Source organism: Asparagus officinalis, unplaced genomic scaffold (assembly GCF_001876935.1).
Source record: "Asparagus officinalis unplaced genomic scaffold, Aspof.V1 AsparagusV1_Un375, whole genome shotgun sequence".
NCBI lineage: Eukaryota > Viridiplantae > Streptophyta > Magnoliopsida > Asparagales > Asparagaceae > Asparagus > Asparagus officinalis.
The window spans coordinates 113,754-136,623 of record NW_017972640.1 but is presented as its reverse complement, the minus strand read 5'-3'; the positions used below and the strand labels follow the sequence as shown (position 1 = coordinate 136,623).

The 22,870-nt window shown below is 37.5% G+C and overlaps 1 protein-coding gene across 3 annotated transcripts in view; it reads right to left on the bottom strand.

Annotated features, from left to right (window-relative positions):
• LOC109827698 (protein ACCUMULATION AND REPLICATION OF CHLOROPLASTS 3) overlaps positions 1-22,870 on the bottom strand; it is a 42,310-nt gene that overhangs the window by 2,887 nt on the left and 16,553 nt on the right. Inside the window, exons 4-14 of one of the 3 annotated variants that reach the window (XM_020394711.1) lie at positions 22,456-22,590; positions 21,820-21,868; positions 21,098-21,210; positions 20,948-21,019; positions 20,712-20,815; positions 12,780-12,905; positions 11,512-11,748; positions 11,313-11,404; positions 10,783-11,171; positions 554-658; positions 287-424 (exon numbers count right to left, since the gene is read on the bottom strand). In XM_020394711.1, the coding sequence (XP_020250300.1) occupies positions 287-424; positions 554-658; positions 10,783-11,171; positions 11,313-11,404; positions 11,512-11,748; positions 12,780-12,905; positions 20,712-20,815; positions 20,948-21,019; positions 21,098-21,210; positions 21,820-21,868; positions 22,456-22,590 (1,560 nt within the window). Of the gene's footprint in view, positions 1-286; positions 425-553; positions 659-10,782; positions 11,172-11,312; positions 11,405-11,511; positions 11,749-12,779; positions 12,962-20,711; positions 20,823-20,947; positions 21,020-21,097; positions 21,211-21,819; positions 21,869-22,455; positions 22,591-22,870 lie in introns of all 3 variants that reach the window. The other 2 variants (XM_020394710.1, XM_020394712.1) reach the window with 2 other exon arrangements.

Below are 22,870 nucleotides of genomic sequence, written 5' to 3'. Positions count from 1 at the left end.
ACATATGCACCTTAAAATTAGAGAAATCACTAAAGTCTGTTAGAAGCATTTGTCTGCGCAATCTCATTAAAGTAAGGAATACAACAGATGCAAACACTAAAAGAGAGTATGGTCAAAGGGGGAGGCTTAAACCCAAAGAATATCTCTGAAGGATGCATGTCTCCTGTCACAGAGTATCTGAGCATAGTGGTGTCACAATTAAGCAAGCATTCACAAAGTACTTGATTGGAAAGAGAAAACATCAATTTAAGTGAATCCCCGAGAATTGTGTGCAAAAAAATCTCACCTTTCCATGCATGAGGTCATCCCTCCATGCTCCTTGGAACACATCACCATTACTGTAGCAGAATGTACCAAGACCTGTTCTCTTACCATTATGCCACATGCCATCATAGAAACTTCCATCAGTTAATGACAAACATCCCTGAAGGATAAAGTTGTTCACATTAGTCAACTGGCCTTCTCTGAATGTCAGTGGCTTGGAATTCAACTCTGCAGAATGGGAAGACATTGGGGAAGAGCTAAACATTTCAATTATGTACAAGAGGGATACCTTGCCTTCAGGAAGACCTCCTTGGCATCGTCCCCTATATATTCCTCCTCTGTACTGCAATTCCACGACAGGAGTCCAGCTCCTAGGTAAGTCTCTTTCTGATTCCTATATACAAATTTTAGTTTTAGCGTAAACACACTAAAGTCAGCAGAACAATTCAGATGCACACCTGGGTACTTCATTATGATTTTTAATCAAATTTGCATGAAACTTGAATGTTTAATATTATTTAGAATCCAACTATTCTATCCTCAATTTACACAAAATATGACGCATTAGATTCCATTATGAATTTCCATAAAATCTCGAAGTTTTATAGAAGAGGTTTATGATCTATGTTATCTGGGTACTTCTACCATCAAGTCGTACCCATCCCCGACACGTACAAAACATCGACACCTAGTACTTAGTAGACACTCCTTGGACACTTCAATGATGTATCATACCCGTATTGGACACCGACAGTCCTGGAATATACGCATACATTTATTCAAACATGTACTCAGTTATATAATACATGCTTTAATTTAAAATATTCATCTTACACTTCTTGAACGTTTAACCTACACTACACATTCACTTCTTTAAACTTGTTGGACAGGTTTGTTTCAGTGCGTACCCAGTCCAGAATTATGATTTCAAAGTTTTGGGTATCTTGTTAAAAAACGAGTGCTTTCGCAATTTATATTCTATATAATAAAAGAAACATAAAAATGTCATGGAAATTTACCTCTCACAACATGTGAATGAAAAATATTATATAATTGATCTTATGAAAATTATTAATTCCAATATATGTATATAGTTGTGTCCCTGTACCCTACCTTTTTCAAACTTGTCGTGTCTCGTACCCGTAAACACACCAGTACCAGCAGTTGTACTCATGTCTATGCAACTTAGCTTATGATTAATCTAATCTACTAAAATGTAAGAGTTTTGGTACAAAAATTAAAATATATGCAGTCTACCTTCACAGACTATTTTTACAAACTTCTCCACGTAGACAATTTCAAAGATGGTGATACAATTTCTGCACAAAGAATGCAAGACAAAGGCTGCATTGAATAAAGCTCAACAACATCAAGTGAACTGAATTTAAAGAGTAAAATACCAGACTCCAAAGGTTTTATTATCAACGTTACCAATGTTCTTAATCGTGTTGTTCTCCAACCTGGAGGTCACTCTCCCTGGTAATTATTCAGAACGATTTTAAGAAACATCTTTGAATGAGAAAAATAAATGCACTACTCAAAATTTTTTTAATTCCTGAATAACTTAATTGAGAAGCCCTCGCCAATTATCTTTCAACGGACATCTATTTCTGCGATATTAAGCATCATAGCACAACCACTGGAAGTGTAGAAGAGTGGATGGATTATAGGTATTTGAAGACATAACTACATTAAATGAGAACTATATAAGACAAATTGTAATAAATTGATCTCTCAAAATTTCTGGATAAGCGCATAACAACTAATCCTTCCCAGACCAAATGGAAAATCTAAATGATTATTGTTATGATCATTACTCTTACAATCTAAATGATTATTGTTATGATCATTACTCTTACATTCTGTAATATATAAGGTCAAGACATGATATAATAAACAAAACAGCCATGAAGACGGTTGTAGAGACTAGAGTTCACTGCTTCCTGCCTGCTTCTTAGATTTTACAGAGGTTTGTTGCCATCTATATCACCTGGGTACTTCTAAACTGAAGCCGTACCCATAGCCGACACGTCCGTGCCCGTACCCGAACTCCTCGGATGCTCCTTGCATATATGCATACATTTATTCTGGCATGTACTCAATTATACAATACATGTTTTTATTTAAAACACTTGTCATACAACTTTTAGATATATCATATCCTACACTTCATATTCATTTCTTGAAACTAGTTGGACAAAAGTCAGCTTTCAAATCATGATTTTGGAGGGTCGTTTGGATGTCTAGTTCAAAAACTAGTGGTTTTTCAATTTATAATCCACATAATAAAAGAAACATAAGATTTTTCTAGGAATTTTAATTATCATCCTTATTCTCATAGAAATTATTAGTTCTAATATATAAGATAGGTGTATATAAATATTTAAATAGATGTGTCCCTATACCCTACCTTTTACAAATTTTCCGTGTCCGTACATGTACCCATGCAACATAGTTTCCATATAACAACTTTTTTGGGACAAGAATACTCCACTCGATTCACTTATCAGCCACTCCAATTGCTTAAGCCTTTAAAATACAAAGGTAAGTTTAGCTAGTGGAGACACTAAGAGCTTGATTGGTGGTAGAACAAGAATGCTTTAATATATTATTTACTATCCTGAAAACTTCCTGGAAAAACATGAACTTGCTCGGTTGATAATTCCTCAAGATATCATGACAACCAGGAGTCACCTGCCAAGGTGTCCTCAAAACTTGAAAGTTATTTGCTTTATATTATTGTTATCATCATCATCATCATTATTCTTATTAGTTCATTGTCATTATCATTATCATCGTTAATATATTAATACTAGAGATGGACTATACTCCTCCAAAGAGGAGAAGGAATCTCCTCCTACCTTTTTAACCATTGGATCTTGTGGTTCATGCTTTAAGTTTAATGAAAAATCAAACAAAGATGGTGTGGTGCACAATATCCCAAAATATGTGAATTCAAACAATCACAAGAAAATACTAAATCTCCTCATCTTGCCTATTTCAGCCCCTATTTTTTCTATTTTCTTTTTATTTTCGGACATTAGGATGTTAGTGGTTTGTTGGGGGTGAGGGTGTTAGGTCTCATGTTTATGAGTCTATTATCTAATCTGGTTTTGATGATTAACAAACAATTCCTAACAGCGTTTGTCGAGTGTTTGCATTTGATTGTTAGGAATTCTACACAAATATCCTCCATTGGAGGTTGGATGGACTCGCACTTTCACGATGATATTCAAAGGAGGTTGGTGGAAATCGGAATGAAGCTGTCGCAATTCAAGACAAGATTAATCATCGCTTCATCCACAACTAAGTCGAGTATATTGAAGATCATTTGCCTTGGGTATAATAGTCTAGGTTTATACTTTGTGTGTTTATACTTAGAGCTCAAAATTCATACACACAATTATTTTTATTTATCGTCGTTTTGGGTTATAGACTTAACGATACTATCTTATATCTTTTTTTAAGTCTATTAATCTATTTGTAAGTATGTCAAAACGTACTTGAAATGATTTTATCAAAATCAAGTTTTAACGTTTTCGTATGAGTTTTCACAAATGCCAAGTGATATTTTAGAATTGTTTTCTCTAACTTGTTTATCTTCATGTGTAAAAACATTGTCCCAAATTTTACTATTTTTGGAGTTGATTTGCTATTATAAATTGAATTTAGAAAATCAGGTCGGCAAAATTTCAAAATTTGTCGTGCATGTTATCAGTTGACCGACACCCTTTCATCAGTCGATCGATAAGGTGCAACCAGTCGACCGATCAGAGCTCTTTCAGTCGTCTGTATTTTTAATTCATCAGTCTACCGATCAATGGTTATAAGTCAATCGACAACGGTCATTTTAGGCTGTAATAGCTAGTTTTTGGCTAATTCTTTTTGTGAGGCTGTATATATGCCTCATAACTCATTTGTTTCACTTATGGAAGTTTAGAAAAAGGTTTTGTAAGTGTTTTTAAGAGTTTTCAATAGAAAATCAAGTGTGTTTTGTTTATATGAAGAGAGTTTCACTAAAAAAAGATATAAAATATCGTCATTAAGTCTATAACCCAAAACAGCGATAAATCAAAATAATTGTGTGTGTATGAGTTTTGAGTTCCAAGTATAAACACACAAAATATAAATCTAGACCATTATACCCAAGGCAAATGATCTTCAATATGCTCGACTTGATTGTGGATGAAGCGATGATTAATCTTATCTTGAATTGCGACGGCTTCATTCCGATTTCCACTAACCTCCTTTGAATACCATCGTGAAAGTGCGAGTTCATCTAACCTCTAACGGAGGATATTTGTGTAGAATTCCTAACAATCAAATGCAAACACTCGATAAAAGCTGTTAGGAATTGTTTGTTAATCATCAAAATAAGATTAGACAATAGGCTCATAGACATGAGACCTAAAAATCTCTTCCTTTTTTATGATGACAAACAATCTACACAAAGAGTATATAAAACATGCATGATAACAAATGAATATACAATTTATTATCCTCATGCAAAAATAAAATAAAATACTCACAATACACTTGTTTCTCCTCCTTTGTCAACATCAAATGGAGAAAACACTAAGAGAGAAAGAGAGCATTAAGCTCCTCCTACATATAAGCATGGGTGAGTATGAACATAGAAAAAGATAGGGAAGACTCCCCCTATCAAAAAGCCATAAAGCATATAAAAAATATAATAAGGCATATATGTGAGTAAACATAGATATAAAAACACGCTAATCACAACTCACATACAAAGTGATAAGAGAATACATATAGATATATCATTAAGAAATGTGTTATAAAGGTCTCAAACATAAGTACATCCGTAATATACATGAAAACAATTTAAGTAATAGCAAATGAAAGTATTTTGAAAGTCCATGAAAATGATACCAAATAAATCATGGAAAACAATTTAAGTAATAGCAAATGAAAGTATTTTGAAAGTCCATGAAAATGATACCAAATAAATCATGAGGATCCATGAATCCAATAGCAAATGAAAGTATTTTGAAAGTCCATGAAAATGATACCAAATAAATCATGAGGATCCATGAATCCTTGAAAATTCAAATGAAAGCCACAAATGATACCAAAGGAAGTTCAAATGAAAAGGGAAACATGAAAATCATGAAAATCCATGAAAAAAAATCATGAAAAATCATGAAAAATCATGAAAATATAATTCCAAATGAAAATCTTGATATAAATCCACAATTTGAAAATGAAAGAAAATCATGAATATCCATGAAACTATATAGGCCGTTTAAAAAGTTTGCAAAACACTAAGAAATAATCAAGCAAACATGATTTAAGTGATACACATGCCTAGTATACCTCTTATACGACGAAAACAATTTCTTCACAAAGAGCTTAGGTAAAAATGTCTGCTAATAGAGATTTTGTATCAATATAAACAAGAGGCACATCTTTCCTATCTACATGATCACAAAAAAATATAATATCGAAACATTTATGTGTTTCATCCATAAGGATAAAAAACATTATGTTTAGGATAAAACTCATAAGGATCAATTTAATTATTTTCAATAAGAAAACTAGAAAGGCGATCATGTCAAGCTGTTGGAGCTTGTTTCAACCCATATAAAAGTTTTTAGCACCCGATAAACATGATTTGAAAGAAAAAAATCAATAAATCTGAGGGGTTGCTAAAATATAGATCTCTCATCAACATCAAAGTCAATAAAATTCATAATATGTAATGAAAAATAAATTTCCAAAAATAATGTTTGATCAATGTATATAATTAAAAACAATCATTTGGGTAAATTTTGTTTTCATTTACAAAAAGTTTCACATTTGCAAAATGTTTCCAAAAGACCACATTTCTTTGCAATCTATTTGTAAGTATGTCAAAACGTGCTTGAAATGATTTTATCAAAATCAAGTTTTAACGTTTTCGTATTTTTGAGCGGCTTGCAAAATAAATGAGTTTTCACAAATGGGAAATGCAATTTGAGAAATTATTTTTCTAACATGTTCTTTTTCATGTGTATAAACATTTCCCAAAGTTTTATCATTTTTAGAGTTGATTTACTACGTTAAATCGATTTTACAAAACAAGTGTTCAACAGTTTTTAGAATCTGGAATATCTATTTTTAAAATAGTGAGTTTTCACAAATGCGAAGTGATATTTCAGAAATTTCTTCTCTAACATGTTTATCTTCATGTGTAGAAATATTATCTAAAATTTTACTATTTTTGGAGTTGATTTGCTATTTTAAATTGAATTTAAAAAATCAGCTTTGTAAAATTTCAGAATTTGCCGTGCATGTTATCAGTCGACTGACACTACCGATACCCTTTCCTCAGTCGACCGATAAGGTGCAACCAATCGACCGATCAGAGCTCTTTCAGTTGTTTGTATTTTCAATTCATCTGTCGATTGATCCATGGTTATAAGTCGACTGATAACAGTCATTTTGGACTGTAACGGCTAGTTTTTGGCTGATTCTTTTTGTGAGGCTATATATATGCCTCATAACTCATTTGTTTCACTTATGGAAGTTTAGAGAAAGATTTTGCAGGTGTGTTTTAAGAGTTTTCAAGAGAAAATGAAGCGTGTTTGTTTGTTTGAAGAAGTTTTACAAAGAGAAAACTTTCAACTTCGTTTTTTTAGGAGTTCAACATCAAATCTTTACATCTCTTTGTCTTCTTTGGAGAAGTTTTCTAAACTTATTTTCTACCTTAATCTTCATTTTGATCTATATATATATACAAGCTAGATTTACTTGAGTTTAATTTTGTTTTTACTCGTTATTCACACACAACCATTTGAGCTTAAGTATTTCACATATAGTATATTTGGGTTGTGGGTGTGATTCATTAAGTGTGAGTTTACAATTTCATTCTCATTTTTGTTGGAGAATAAAACATTTATTTGAGCTTATTATTGTTGAGAACACATTGTAATACACAAGGACACTTGGAGGAGTGGTTGGGAAAAAACGGGATTAATTCTAAGAGGGGTGGCTTGGTTGTAAAATCCTAGGGAGATGTAGTAATTCCAAGCACTTGAGGAATGTGACACAAGTTGTCCAACACTTAGAGAAGTGAATTGTGTGATTGTTAACGTGTGAGTTGTAAACGTTTTCGATGAACGTTGAAAACCGGATTGTGTAGTTGTGTTGATTGATAGTGGAGAATCTCCTCGAGGTGAGGAGCGGAGACGTAGATCGAGGATTGACCGAACTCCGTAAACATATCCTTGTGTTTGTGATTGTTTTGACGCAATCTTATTATCTCATTGTTTATATCGTCTATTATTCATTGTTTATCCTTACACATAATTTTATTGGATATCATATTTGCAAGGATATTAGTTGAATAAGTTTTTATTTGACATCAAAATTGGATTATATTAGCAAATACCCTATTCACCCCCCCTCCCCTCTAGGGTACTTTCAGAGGGGGAGATTTTCTCCTTTTATGTAATCATTATATATGCAACTACGGACTTCTCTGCTTCATTAAATGTCTGCATGTTCTTCATTTCAAGGCTTTCGATGCCAAATGTCTTGCTCATACCTTCACATATAGTTTCTCTGTCGTGAATCCTGTAATACTATGTCCCTTCATACATACAGTTTCTCTACCGTAAGTCATGTAATATTATGTCCTTTTAACCCTTCCTGTATGAATCCCCCATGGAAGAACTAATATTGGAAGTGACTTTGCTGCTTTTTATATGTGCTCCAGTAACTAACTCTTTATCGTACGCATATTCTATATCGGTGAAAGATCAATTTGGTCCCTATATTAGGGCTTCATTCTCAAATTGGTACCCACACTTTTTTCTCAACTTAGTACCCTTACCCCTTATTAGTTGTGAAATTAGTCCTGTTTTAACTTTCTGTTAAAAAATCAGTTAAATAAACATTAAAAGGACGATTCTATCCTAAATCCATCTTTCCTGAAATGATGGGTTATGATACCTGTTAATTTTTCTTCGATTCTTCTATATATGTGATACAGGTGTTCATATATGAGATATTTTAAAAAAATTCTCAGTTAGGCGATTATTGTGTTAAAATCAATGGATGTAAACATAAAAAATACACTGCTTCACTAGTGGATATCACATATTTGTTGAAGGAGACAATTAATTGATTACTAGTAGGTCTCTTTGATGCCAGATCAAATCACTCGTTTGCCATCGGAGAAGAGGAATTGTTAGCGAGAGATAAGGAAGAAGAAACACAGGAAGTTTGCATTAGAACCCTGGAGGAATAATGAAAACCAATTTATACCAATTTCAAAATGAACACAATTGATTATCTGTAATTTCCACTATAATGGCATGAGAAGATGAATATGCTTCCAATAATATGTTAGAAATTTGTGCATCATCAGATTATTAAGAAAAGATGTCTCTTATTCATACTTACTATAAGCTCTTAATAGAAGGTTTTAAAAAAAGTAAAAACTATAAAGAAAGTTAAAAAGAAAGCTATATAGTATATAAATACATACATTTTGCATGTACATTTGTATTTTTTCACTGTTATAAATAGCGTTAAATAGCCCCACAATAACGGTGCTAATAGCGTTAGCAGTCCCTTCCTGCTACGCTACGCTGTCGCCCAATAACGATGACATATATAGTTACAATTTCTAACACTAACGCGCGCCAAATATAGTTGGGGTTGTCAAACCCAACAAAAGTTGTCTGGTTTGGCAACCCCGACTATTTTGGTCGCGGTCCCAGTCGTTTTCGAGTTCGAAATTGACCGAGTCCCCTAAATAGTCGGGGTTGCTAACCCCGACTATTTGGCAAACTTCTGCCAATTTTCCAGTTTGAAAATGGCTAAGTCCCCTAAATAGTCGAAAATGTTGAAGGGGAACGAGGACAAGGGAGATGAAGAAGAGGAAGAGGGTGAGGGCGAGGGAGAGAGGAGTTCTTAATATTTGCTAAATTTCGATTTAAGTTTTTTTATGATATTTACGGTTAAAATTTAATTTAGACTAAATGTTTATGATTGAAATTTTATTATGGATAATGAGATGTTTGTTTGTGATTGAAATTGGTTATGGATGGAATATAGATACAAGTATATGTGTTTATTTGTGATTGAAATCGGTTATGGATTGATATATGTGTAGTAGGAGAATTTCTGAAGACAAGAAGAGGGAGGTAGTTCTTTGCTAAATAGTTGGGGTTGGCAACCCCAACTATTTGGGGACTTGGCCATTTGCTAGCTGGTAAATTGGCAGAAGTCTCTGCCAAATAGTCTGGATTGGGCAACCCCAACTATTTGGGGGACTCAACTAGTTTTCGAGCTTGAAAACGGCTAGGACCGCAACCAAACTAGTCGGGGTTACCAAACCTGACAATTTTGTTGGGGTTTGACAACCCCGACAATATTTGGCATGCATCGGGGTTGGAAATTCCAACTAATTAGAATATGGTTCTAATTAGTCAGGGTTATCAACTCCGACTAACTAAGTCACCGTGTTTTTTGAAATCGACCCAGTTTCTGACCACGAAACTGACGTGGTAGAAGCTGGGTCAATTTCACTAAATAAAATGGGATAGATTCGAAATTTTTGAATAAATTTAGGAATGGGTCTATATTAAAATTTCTCCTTTCGAAAATAATGGTGCAATAAATGTAGACTCACAGCGACACACTCCAATGAATCTTAACTCCACTGATCAAACATTCCAAATAGAGTGGTAAATGCATATCGAGAGAAGAGATGAACTACATTTCTCTTCTTTCTAAAGGTAATAGATGAACCCTTATTAATACGAGAAATACATGCTTATTTATAGCAATACCCTCCAATCAATTCTATTATAAAGCCCCAATTATACGGGCAGATATTTCTAATGAAGTGGTGCAATGAATTTAGACTCATACAAATACTCTCCAATCAATCCTATCTCCAATGGTTAAGCATTCCTAACATAGCGGTATACAGTGAATATAGACATTCCACTAATCTTTTTCTTATTCTTTTTTGGTATACAGTGAATATAGACATTCCACTAATCTTTTTCTTATTCTTTTTTTGGTTCTGTGCGAACTTAATATCTAGTCTCTACCTAAACTCGAACGTAATATCTAGTCTCTACCTAAACTATCTTTGTATGTCAGACAAGTTGCCTTTTTTATTTTTAAACAAAGTTGAACAGTTACAAACTGAAGACATTTTATAGCAACTTCTGTCGAAAGAAAGAGCAGACAATATTGGACCACAGATGCATAATTTAGCATGTAAGAATTGTGCAGCCTTATCTTAATCAACATTGGTTAGCATAAGCATGCATCAGCATAACAAATATACCACTAGTTCCTGTGGTAACTAGTGTTGATATTGGAATTGCCAATAAACTGGAACTTATGCTCATTGTAAATACTGTTTCAACAAATGAGTAATTTGAAGCTGTCAACTACCATGGTGGTAGTTTACCTTATGGTAAAAATTATTAAACTGAAACTATGACAGATGAATGTACTGTAATTAGTATAAAATAGATGAAAATTGATTACCAGCATTGAAGCTGCACGTTCAGAAAGAAGTCCACGCTTTCTAGGCTCATCCACATTTCTTCTTTTTAGAGCTTTAAAAGCAATATTATAAATTTCCGTTAATGCCTCTAGACCATTATCAGACAATTGATCCCTTGGAGAAAAGTTTGCAGCGTGAAGGGAGTCTGAATACATTTTGCTACAGGTTTCTGGAAGACTGGACTCTGAACATGCTTGATTAGAGCACATTTCTGAGGAGAATTTCACACCAATAGGAGGAGTGAAATTTTCTACCATGTCACTCTGGCCAGATCTAACAAAATCAGCTCTTCGCTTAGCCCATAGCTGCGCAAAACTGAACCCAGGACCAAAATAAGAATTATTGTCTTGGTCTCTTTGACCGCCTGAGCCTGAGTAGCAGAGCAAATCCAGATTAATAATTGCCGACCTTGAAACTTGATACAATAACGTTAAAGGTGCCTCGTAAGAGAAATAATTAAGCAAGATATATCAGAATAACAGCGCTAACCATACTGGCGATGCACATATACCTGAATTAGGTTGATAAGTATTTTCAGTGATTGACTCACAGTTGATTTCTGATGAATCTCCACCCAAAATTTCATGACTATGAATTGATTCTCTAAAACAGCAAGATAGGTTTATTATGTTATCAATCCATCACAGAAGACAAATTTAGGGCCATTAGTGAACTAATGAAGCTTATATATGAAGATTAATTTCAGTTACCTGCTGGGATCAGTTTCCTTCTCATCAACTTTTGCTTCAAGAATACCATCTTCTAAATTTAATGATATGCTCTCACTGTTAGGTCTGGCATCCTCTGATGTTTTACTAGGTAGGCAAGCAGATATGCTGCCGTTGTGTTCTGAAAAATCTTCCCCAAAAACGGAGAACAGAAAGGGGAAATGTAAAGCCAGACCAGACAAAAAGCTCTTCTTCTGAGAAACCCTTTTTTCTTCACGGCTGATCAATGCAAATTTTTTTGAACATTAGAGTAAAGGTGCAACTCCATTTCAAACAAAAATAAAGAAAAGTTCAAGGTTGAACAATTTGGATGCCAGAAAATGATTCATTTAATAGTTTTGGCTGCCCCATCACATAAGTTATGCAAGACATCAGCTTAATTCTGTTGCCTATATTTGTAATATTGTATGTAAACATGTTTCAAATGCACCTGTAAAATTTAGCCCTTGTTCCTTGTTAATTTTTTGGAAGGTTGGCATGTCTCCCACTTTTCGACAGATGGACTCTTGAATCACTCAACAGGCAAAGACAAATCAATGAATCATCAGGACATACAAAATACAATAAAAAATGAGTTCTACATTCCGCACCTAACCTTTCAAAAATTCTCCTCTGGGTTATAGCACACTGTAGCATAAATGTACTTACTTTGGGGGCTGTATGGCAACTGGAAACTACTTGGGAAGGGGGGAAGGTACCCTCTTTCATGGTGTATAATGCGTGAATAATTTTACTTTTAGTGTTTTCTTAATGGACGGTGGAGGAGAAAGAAGATTGATATGCTAACTACTATTTTTCTTCCCAAGTGTTTATTAATGCATGGAAGAGTAAGAGAGTGGAACTTTTCATGCTCAAATAGAACATCAAGCTCTTGTCACTCCGCATCGACTTTCTAAAAGACCTTGCTCCTACAGAGGAAGGTGTCTGAAAGTTTACTTGAGCATGCACTTTCATCTAGCCAAAATTAAAATACCAAAATTTGCCTAGACTTACCGCTATTTTCCACTCTCTGGATGTTAAGCAGCTCCTTAAGGTAAATAGACAAATTTATGGTTTCAAAGAGTTGAATACAATACTAATACAGCAAAAGGTGATGCATGATGTATTGGCCCTGAATTACTAAATTGCAACTCTGTGTTACTTTCACATAGATTATATGATTTAGTTAACTGATACAGAACTGACTTTGAAAAAATTATGACCTGATCACTGTGATTATCAAGTGTATCCAATAAACTTGTCAGTCTTACCCGACTACCAGCAGCGTTGCTACAATTAGATTTGGCTCCAGACTAGGTTCATGGACGGTAGAAAATATGACGTCCCCGGTGCACTCTGTAATCCGGCGAAAGTTGAGAATAGCAGATGCAAAATCACTTTCATCCATGCCACAAGAACATGTAAGGGTAAAAAGAATTACACCATTGAAATCCTACCAAGAAAAAAAATGTTACTCGTAGATAGATATAGAAGTGTGAAGAAAATTAACATTTTACACAGATACTCGTCAGATAAAGTTATCTGATTTGTTTGTGTGTGTGTGGTTTTTTTTTTGTTTTTTTTTTTGTTTTTTTTTTGGGGGGGGGGGGGGGGGGGGAGCCGTTCTCCACTGGACATCTGATATAATGTTCGGTCAACCTTTCCCACTGAGATGGCAATCCTTATCCAAGCTACTTAATACATGCCAACAAATTTCCAACAAAGCCAGCTAATTATGCATCACAAGTCTTTAATGATAGGTGACCTACGGATAATTGGTAGTTAGATGTTTTGCATAAAATTGATTTCGGAATATGATCACATCATATAGTGCACTCTTATGTGTAGGATGCTACTGGAATATTTATTACCTTCAATAGCTCTCGTTGAGACTCAACAAGTTGATAATAAAATTTGTAAGGATATGAATTTGGTGATTATTACGAATAGGCGAAATTTACTCATTATGCTGGAGGTTAACATCACACGTATGAGCTCTTAAATGAGGGATGAGAAGTGATGTTTGTAAGATAACATTGTTAAGCTAAAGTGCCACAGTTTAAGCTTGTGTAGATTAGTCTCTGACAAGGTACCAAAGCACCAAGTTTCAGATGGTTTCAGGTTGCTTCATCAATTTCAAGTACAAAAATGTTTATCTGCCCCTGATTTATTCGTCCTCTCCATGCAAGTTATGTATATGCTGAAGGCCTCTCCGTGTGTCTCGAAGACCCATCTGAGGGGAAGTCTAACCCTAGTACCCATGAGCTCAGGCTCGTTTAGTGGTATCTGACAAGGGAAAATCAACAATGATAGTAGGAACCAAATAAAGCAAAATTTCTAACGGACTCCGAATGGGTTGAAGAAAAGATAGATGAATTGATGGATGAATTGAGGAAAAGGTAAACGAAGAAAGAAATAAATGTTCCTGGAGAGCGAATGTGCCTACATTCTTCAAAGGAACAACACTACATCAACAGAATAAAGCACAAAGATACTGTAGAGAATTCATTGCTTTCAGATGCAAGTATGTATATGTAGACTTTCTTAGGTAAAGATTAGGGTTCTCTTTTCTCACAGAGAGGTACCCTTTATATTAATGTACTCTTACAAATAAGCCCTTACAATATTAACTAATTAGCTTAATGTATCTAAATAACTCAACACTCCCCCTCAAGATGGGCGATAGATATCAATCATTCCCATCTTGTTACAAAAGATATCATGCTCTCTAGAACCTAATCCTTTTGTTAAACAATCAGCTAGCTGCTCTTCTGATTTCACATAGCTCACAGTCAGAATTCCTCTATTCAGTTGCTCCTTGATAAAGAACCTATCAATCTCTACATGTTTGGTCCGATCATGCTGAACAGGATTGTTTGCAATATTAATCGCCGATTTGTTGTCACACCAAAGTTGTAAGGAGTTTCTTCTAAATAAGCGCAGCTCAGATAGTATGTTTTTGACCCACATCAACTCGCACAGACTAACTGCCATAGCTCTGTACTCGCCTGTAGTAGATCTACGATCATCCATACAACCCGCCCAATCAGCATCACAGTAGCCTTCAATTCTCAGATGTCCAAAACTCCTGAACCATAACCCCTTTCCTGGGCTTCCTTTAATATATCTAAGAATTCTGCGAACTGCCTCCATATGCTGCTCTCTGGGATCATGCATATATCTACTCACCACACTCACTGCATGAGTAATATCAGGTCTCGTATGACATAGATATATAAGTCGTCCAACTAATCTTTGATATTGCTCTTTACTCACCGGGTCACCACCCTCGGCACACATTTTATGATTCTGCTCGATAGGAGTAGATGCAACTCTGCACCCCAACATCCCTGTCTCTGAGAGAAGATCCAGAGCATACTTCCGCTGAGAAAGCACTATACCCTTTCGCGACCTTGCAATTTCAATTCCGAGAAAGTACTTCAACTGCCCCAGATCTTTAACTTCAAATTCCTCTCCCAATTTCTTCTTCAACAGTAGGATTTCCTCAGCGTCATCTCCAGTGATTACAATATCATCAACATAGACCGCCAGGATAGTGATACGAGTTTTGGAGTGCCTGTAAAACACAGTATGATCACCATTGCACTGCTTGTACCCCATACCACAAACTGCCAACCTGAATCTATCAAACCATGCCCTCGGAGACTGTTTTAACCCATACAAAGACTTCTTCAACTTGCACACCTTCCCAGCTACTTGAGAAGTAGTGAAGCCTGGTGGAATCTCCATATATACCTCCTCTTGAAGATCTCCATGCAAAAAGGCATTCTTGACATCTAGCTGATGTAGTGGCCAATTAAAGTTGGCAGCACATGACACCAACACTCTAACAGTACTCATCTTTGCTACTGGAGCAAATGTCTCGTCATAGTCAATGCCGTATGTTTGGCTGTAGCCTTTAGCAACCAATCTGGCCTTGTATCTGTCGATCTTGCCCTCTGGAGTTTGCTTAACCGTATACACCCACTTACATCCAACAGCACGCTTCCCAGCTGGCAAAGGTACCAACTCTCATGTGTCATTCTTCTTCAAGGCCTGGAGTTCCTCGTGCATGGCATTCAACCACCTAGGATCTTGCTTAGCTACCTGCCAGTTGTTAGGTACAGGCACTGAATGCAACGATGCAATGAATGACTTATATGCAGGTGGAATGGATGCATATGAAATGTAATTCGCAATATCAGTATCCCAATTATCAAACTTAGCTGGAGGTTTTCCAGCATTGACTCTAGAGGTTCTGCGGGGCAAGACAGGAGTATCAGAGGTATCAGGGAAGGAATCGTTACCTATCGACTCAGGTGGAGGAGAAGAGTAAGGCACTGGAGAGGAAGAGGAAGGCACTGGAGAGGAGAGACTTGGGTCATCAACATTTGTGGGTACTGACACAGGCACGGGAGGCAGCTCATGCTGCTGTTTCTGTCTCCTCGTGTATACTCTCAGCTCCCCCTGACCTTGACTGTCACCTCCTGAGTCGCCACCACTACTCGGCGGTGTACCATCACTACTCGGTGACTCAAGAGGACATGGAATCATCCCGACCATAATATCATTCTCATTCTCATTCTCCCCCTCTCTACTGGCATCAGTAGAGCCATCTCCAAACAAGGAACTTAACTCCGTCTTCTCCCCATAAAAAGGTTCAAACTCCCGAAAAGTCACATCCATACTGACAAACAGCCTTCTTTCAGTGGGACACCAACACTTGTATCCTTTTTGACTTGATGAGTAGCTAACAAAGATACATTTAACTGTTTGTGGATCCAGTTTACTCACCATCAACCTGTGATCTCTCACATAACATGTGCATCCAAACACTCTTGGTGGAACAACAAAAACATTCGAGCCCAAAAGCATCTCACATGGTGTCTTCATCCCTAATACTCTTGATGGCATCCTGTTGATCAAATAAGCTGCTGTCATAACAGCCTCACTCCATAAAAACTTAGGCACATTCATTGTCAACATCAATGAGCGTGCCACTTCCAGTAGATGCCTGTTCTTACGCTCAGCCACCCCATTCTGAGCAGGGGTGTCTGGGCAGGTGGTTTGATGAACAATTCCCTGATTAGAGATGAAAGCTGCAAATTCCTTATTGACATACTCAGTCTCATTATCTGTTCGAAGAATCTTCACCTGCACTCCAAACTGTGTCTTCACATAGGCTGAGAAATCTTGAAAACATTTGTAAACCTCTGATTTCTGCTTCATCATGTATATCCAGGTCATACATGAATAACAGTCAATGAAAGTAACAAACCATCTAAAACCACTGATAGAGGTAGTAGGACATGGTCCCCAAACATCAGAATGGACAAGTACAAATGGTTCACAACTTCGAAGACCAATCATTCTATAAGTAGAACGAGTATGTTTTCCAAGTTCACATGCATTACAAAATAACTCTTTTCTATCCACTTTCTTCATTAACTCAGGTTCTAATCTATTTAAACTCTCAAAAGATAAATGCCCTAACCGGCAATGTTGAAGCATCGCTTCTGCCTCTGGCCCTCCGCTAACAGCAGCAGCAATCATTGCTGTCTCCCTGTCCAAATACCAAAGACCATCACGTCTGATACCAGTCCCAATCCTCCTCCCCGTTTCCTTCTCTTGAAAGACACACAAATCTCGATCAAATAACACGGTGCAATTTAATTGATCAATGAGAGAGCTAACTGAGAGTAAGTTAACTGGAAACGAAGGAACATGCAATACTGATGACAAGGTAACATATGAAGTGCAATGGACCGAGCCAGTACCCCTGATGGGTTGGGATGTCCCATCAGCAGTCTGAACTGTCTCAGGATGCATATGCTTACTCGGATAATATAATGCAAACTCACTAGATGTTCCTGTGACATGCCTAGATGCACCTGAGTCTATGATCCAATCAACATGAGTTTTAGTGGATGCAAGTGCCTGAACCTGTGTACCTTTGTTCGCATGAGCATAACCAATAAAGTTACCAAAGCATGTAGTGGTAGCCAGATCCTGGGTGACTTGTCCCTTGCCCTTCGAACTCTCAGCCTGAAGCTTGAACAGACGTAGTTCCTCCAGCTCTGTTATTTCAGCTCCAGTCATCCCAGCAGTAGTCTGAGACTCATCTGCCACAGCTAGGTGAACAACTCCTTGGCCTACACGCCCCCTGCCTCCTCGACCTGCACGGCCACCAGTCTGACCACGTTCACTCCAGTTCCTTTCTCTGGGTGGCTTAGGGCACATCTGTCTCAGATGCCCTACCTCTCCGCAGTTGAAACACTGCCTAGTCTCCCTTCTGAATCCAGTGTTATCCGGGTTGGATACCACTAGTACAGACTTCTCCCCTGTAAGTCCACCTATCCCAGACTGTAGCCTGATACGGCTCTCCTCCTGTATCATGGCCGAGACTGCCTTCTCCAGTGGTGGGATCTTCGTCTGGGTTAGTAGCAATGCCGTCCTTTGCTCATACGCTGGAGCCAAACCTCGGAGAAACAACATGGTCCTCTTCTGCAAAGAGGCCTCGCGCTCCTTGCACTCAGGGTCCTTGCAGCTCGCAAGGGGCGAGAAGTGATCGTGATCGAGCCACAAGCGCTCCAGCTCTGTGGCGTACTCCTGTACAGTCCTCTCCCCCTGGACTATAGCGCTGATCTCCTTCTCAATCTGGAATACCCTCAAGTTGTTCAACTTCTTGATGATCTCCTCCATCGGATTTTTTCCAGTCTTTGTCATCGATCCAACTTGTATTCTTGTGGTGCGCAACCAAAAAAATCCGGCAGCACTTCGACAGCACAACAAGAGAGATAGATCAATAAGAATTCGTCTGAACTGTCTCAGGATGCATATGCTTACTCGGATAATATAATGCAAACTCACTAGATGTTCCTGTGACATGCCTAGATGCACCTGAGTCTATGATCCAATCAACATGAGTTTTAGTGGATGCAAGTGCCTGAACCTGTGTACCTTTGTTCGCATGAGCATAACCAATAAAGTTACCAAAGCATGTAGTGGTAGCCAGATCCTGGGTGACTTGTCCCTTGCCATTCGAACTCTCAGCCTGAAGCTTGAACAGACGTAGTTCCTCCAGCTCTGTTATTTCAGCTCCAGTCATCCCAGCAGTAGTCTGAGACTCATCTGTCACAGCTAGGTGAGCAACTCCTTTGCTTACACGCCCCCTGCCTCCTCGACCTGCACGGCCACGAGTCTGACCATGTTCACCCCAGTTCCTTTCCCTAGGTGGCTTAGGACACATCTGTCTCAGATGTCCTACCTCTCTGCAGTTGAAGCACTGCCTAGTCTCCCTTCTGAATCCAGTGTTATCCGGGTTGGATACCACCAGTGCAGACTTCTCTCCTGTAAGTCCACCTATTTCAGACCGTAGCCTGATACGACTCTCCTCCTGTATCATGGCCGAGACTGCCTTCTCCAGTGGTGGGATCTTCGTCTGGGTTAGTAGCAATGCCGTCCTTTGCTCATACGCTGGAGCCAAACCTCGGAGAAACAACATGGTCCTCTTCTACAAAGAGGCATCACGCTCCTTGCACTCAGGGTCCTTGCAGCTCGCTAGGGGCGAGAAGTGATCGTGATCGAGCCACAAGCGCTCCAGCTCTGTGACGTACTCCTGTACAGTCCTCTCCCCCTGGACTATAGCGCTGATCTCCTTCTCAATCTGGAATACCCTCAAGTTGTTCAACTTCTTGATGATCTCCTCCATCGTATTTTTTTCAGTCTTTGTCATCGGTCCAACTTCTATTCTTGTGGTGCGCAACGAAAAAATTCCGGCAGCACTTCGACAGTACAACAAGATAGATAGATCAACAAGAATTCTTGTTTCACCAAGGAAACAAGAACCAAGAAGCAAGATATCTCAACAAAGTGAGATATCAGCTCTTCTCTCATCAGTTCTAGGACTGACTTGTCGAGGAAACCTAAATAAACTATTACAAATCAAAAACCTCTCTCTTTCCTTTTTTTTTTTACCCTTTTTTTTTTACTGTAGCAGAACCAAACTACCTGCTCATCTGATACAGATCCCCTTTTTCGTCTTCTCTTCCCCCCAATAAAAAAACACCCAAATAAAAAAAACTAACTTTTTTTTAAGCCCCCAAATCAGTCATTCATTGCCTTCGTCGATTTGGGAAGTTCCACTCTGAGTTTTTATAGCTTCTTCTCTACCAATCTACCCTTCTAATCTCTCTTTGCAGCACCTGATGAGAATCAAAGATGCCAAAAAAAAAACGCTGGAAACTTCCCCTTCATCTTCTTCTTCTAGCACAGCGAACTGTTCCCCCAAATCCAACTTTTCAGCACCTGATGAGAATCAAAGATTCTAAAAAACCGCTGGAAACTTCCCCTTCATCTTCTTCTTCTAGCACAGCGAACTGTTCCCAAAATCCTGAATCTGGGACACGAACGACTTCTCCGCCTCCTCGAGCACGATCGTGCAAACTTCAGCAGCTTCGCCCTTGTCTCCAGCAGCGTCGGAAGAAACTGATCGGCCGTCGGATCTTCGTCGGATCTCGGATCTTGAGATCTTAGTCGGATCTCGTCGGATATGCGTCGCCCTCGTCTCCAGCAGCGTCGGATCTCGTCGGATCTTGCTGCAAGCCTCGTCGGATCTTGAGATCTTCGTCGGATCGTCGGGCTTCGTCGTCCTGATCTTCGTCTTCGTCGGGCTCTTCGAGGACACGACCCTGTGCGCGATTCACACGACAAGGATCACGATCACGCCCAGCTCCCAGAGGCGCCGCAACATGGCTCTGATACCATGTAGACTTTCTTAGGTAAAGATTAGGGTTCTCTTTTCTCACAGAGAGGTACCCTTTATATTAATGTACTCTTACAAATAAGCCCTTACAATATTAACTAATTAGCTTAATGTATCTAAATAACTCAACAGTATACATGAGCTGGAAGCCTAGAAGACACATAAATCCTTCGAACTTAGCTGGATAACTCCACCTAACACTTAAAAAACTAAACCTACCTCTCCATATAGCTAAGCGACATGACTCATTGACATAGCTTATGGAATATGACTGTTAACAAAGGTTAGAAGGTAGCACTTATTTTCAGCAAACCATTGACCATGTTTTACCCTCCAGAAACCTATGTATCAAAGAGACTAACTCTTCAGGTGGTATTAGAAAGGACAATTTAATAAGAACGTGATGAGGAAAAGGCAATAGTTGCAGAAACTGATTTACCTTGAAATCACCAGAAAGGAAGGGACAATTGAAGACAGCCTGTGTAATTGCTGAGTTAAGGTTATAGCCTGCTCCAAACCCAACTTTAGCTTCTCCATAGGTTTCTAATAGCTATCAACAGAAATGTTAGTTTTCAAAATCAAAATGGTAGCATCTACTCCTTAGCAATGCACAAAAAAATGGCAATAAACATCTAATGAGAAAGCAAAATTACACTGGCATATGATATCTCCTACCTGTAGTACCTCAAATGATTTGACTTCTTTCATCTGCTCATTTGGTGCATTAAGTATCTTTAAATGCACCTCCTGATGTACCAACAAAAATCACAAGGTTACGCAGGAGTTTTACAAGAAATTGCACCCAATCATAGGAAGTAAACTTACAGACATCAATATAGAGATCGTGTGCATAGCCAAGAAGACAGCATTGTTTACACTGTCTAAAGCCTCAGCTAATGTTTCCATTTCTGCCTTAAGTAGAGAATCCGCTTCAACAACTGACAAGATAAGCAGATTAGTGCTGGAAATTGAGAATGATAAGAAATATGTGAGCATGAACAATAATTTTTACTGCAAAAACGTGTTGTCTATAATTTTAAAAGTGCACATCAAGCAAAGCAGTGAAATCTATATCAAACTAATTGTGGTACATTTGGCCAATGGTTATGCAATCTACTGCACCAGTATAATACAGCACTTCTCCACAAATTGTAATCGAGCAATGGAACACAGATTAGGTTGACCAATTTTCTACTTTGTGAAATTTAAGTTGTAAAAACAGTACAACCCATAAAACATTACAATATACCGAGATGCCATACACATCATGAGATTGGTCTAGATGTGCATTGATAGAATCAATATAACCGAGATGCCGTACACATCATGAGATTGGTCTAGATGTGCATTGATAGAATTTATACTTGGATACATTCTAATTATGAACTTTTATATTTTAGTCGAGTAGAGCACAAGATACTTATCTGGATAAGGATTTTAGGCATGCTTTTGGACATGCATAATAGTAAAACTGAATAAAGTCAGTGTGCTAAAATATGGGGATGTCAAATTAAAATTTACTTACAAAATAAAGCAAATAAACTCACCTATAAGTAAGTGTGAGAACTTTTGAAGCTTATTCACCAAATCATCTACCTGCAGTATAAGAAAGTTGACACACTTAATGGGATTAGATAAACTCCATCTTGTAGGGCCAAACAAATCATGAAAGGCTCAGCTGTAACTGATTTGTGAAAAAAGTCAAGTTGTCTTTCCTCTTCTAGATCCATCTTAAATTATCTTAAGAAAAAAAAATTAATCACGAGCAAATTTGATCATAAAAAATATGATGATTACACCATTTAATTTAAAGTGTCAGGAAATTTTACGCAAAATGTGCCATCTCTAAAAAATATCGATGACCCAGTAGATTTCTAGCAACGCACTAAGCGAAGGTCATTTCGGATAAAGCGATTTCTCTAGAGGATTATCCTCAAATACAAACTATCCATAAATGCTGACATGTTCATGTGCATGCAAACCATGACATGCCCCTCAAAGATATAGGCTGTTTCCGAGTAAGAATCTGATGTTGAATTCTTAAGAATACCCAGTGAAAAATAGATCATGTTTTGCTAGTAACATTGTGGCTATATTATTTAGTCATTTATATTGGATCGTAAGTATCAATTTGAGGGAACAAATGGCTCGTAAACAAATAAAGACACAATGAGTAATATTACCTCTTCCACTCGTCTTTGTCCCTCAAAACTAAATGGCTTCAACAGAATAGCAACAGCCAATCCACCAGCAGATTTAACACTATTTAGAAGCTCCATTGCAGCAATGTGATCTGTGCCAAATCCTGCACTGGCCACCTATTAAAGAAATTAGTAAAAGACCAGTTTTTGCAAAGTACTAAGTTAACTTTCGATGGACATTTTGCATGCAGTCATTCAAACATGTGAGCTTGTATACCGCAACCAGTGATGAGAGAGGCACTAGACGGCCTGATGCATAAGATGGACTGAATATAAGAATACCAATGATTTTACTACCTCCTAGACCAAATTGGGAAAACCAAAGAAAACAGGAAAATTTGTCTAAAAAAGTTTCAAAACCCAACCAATCCTGTAGGAGCAATATCAATCTACCCAA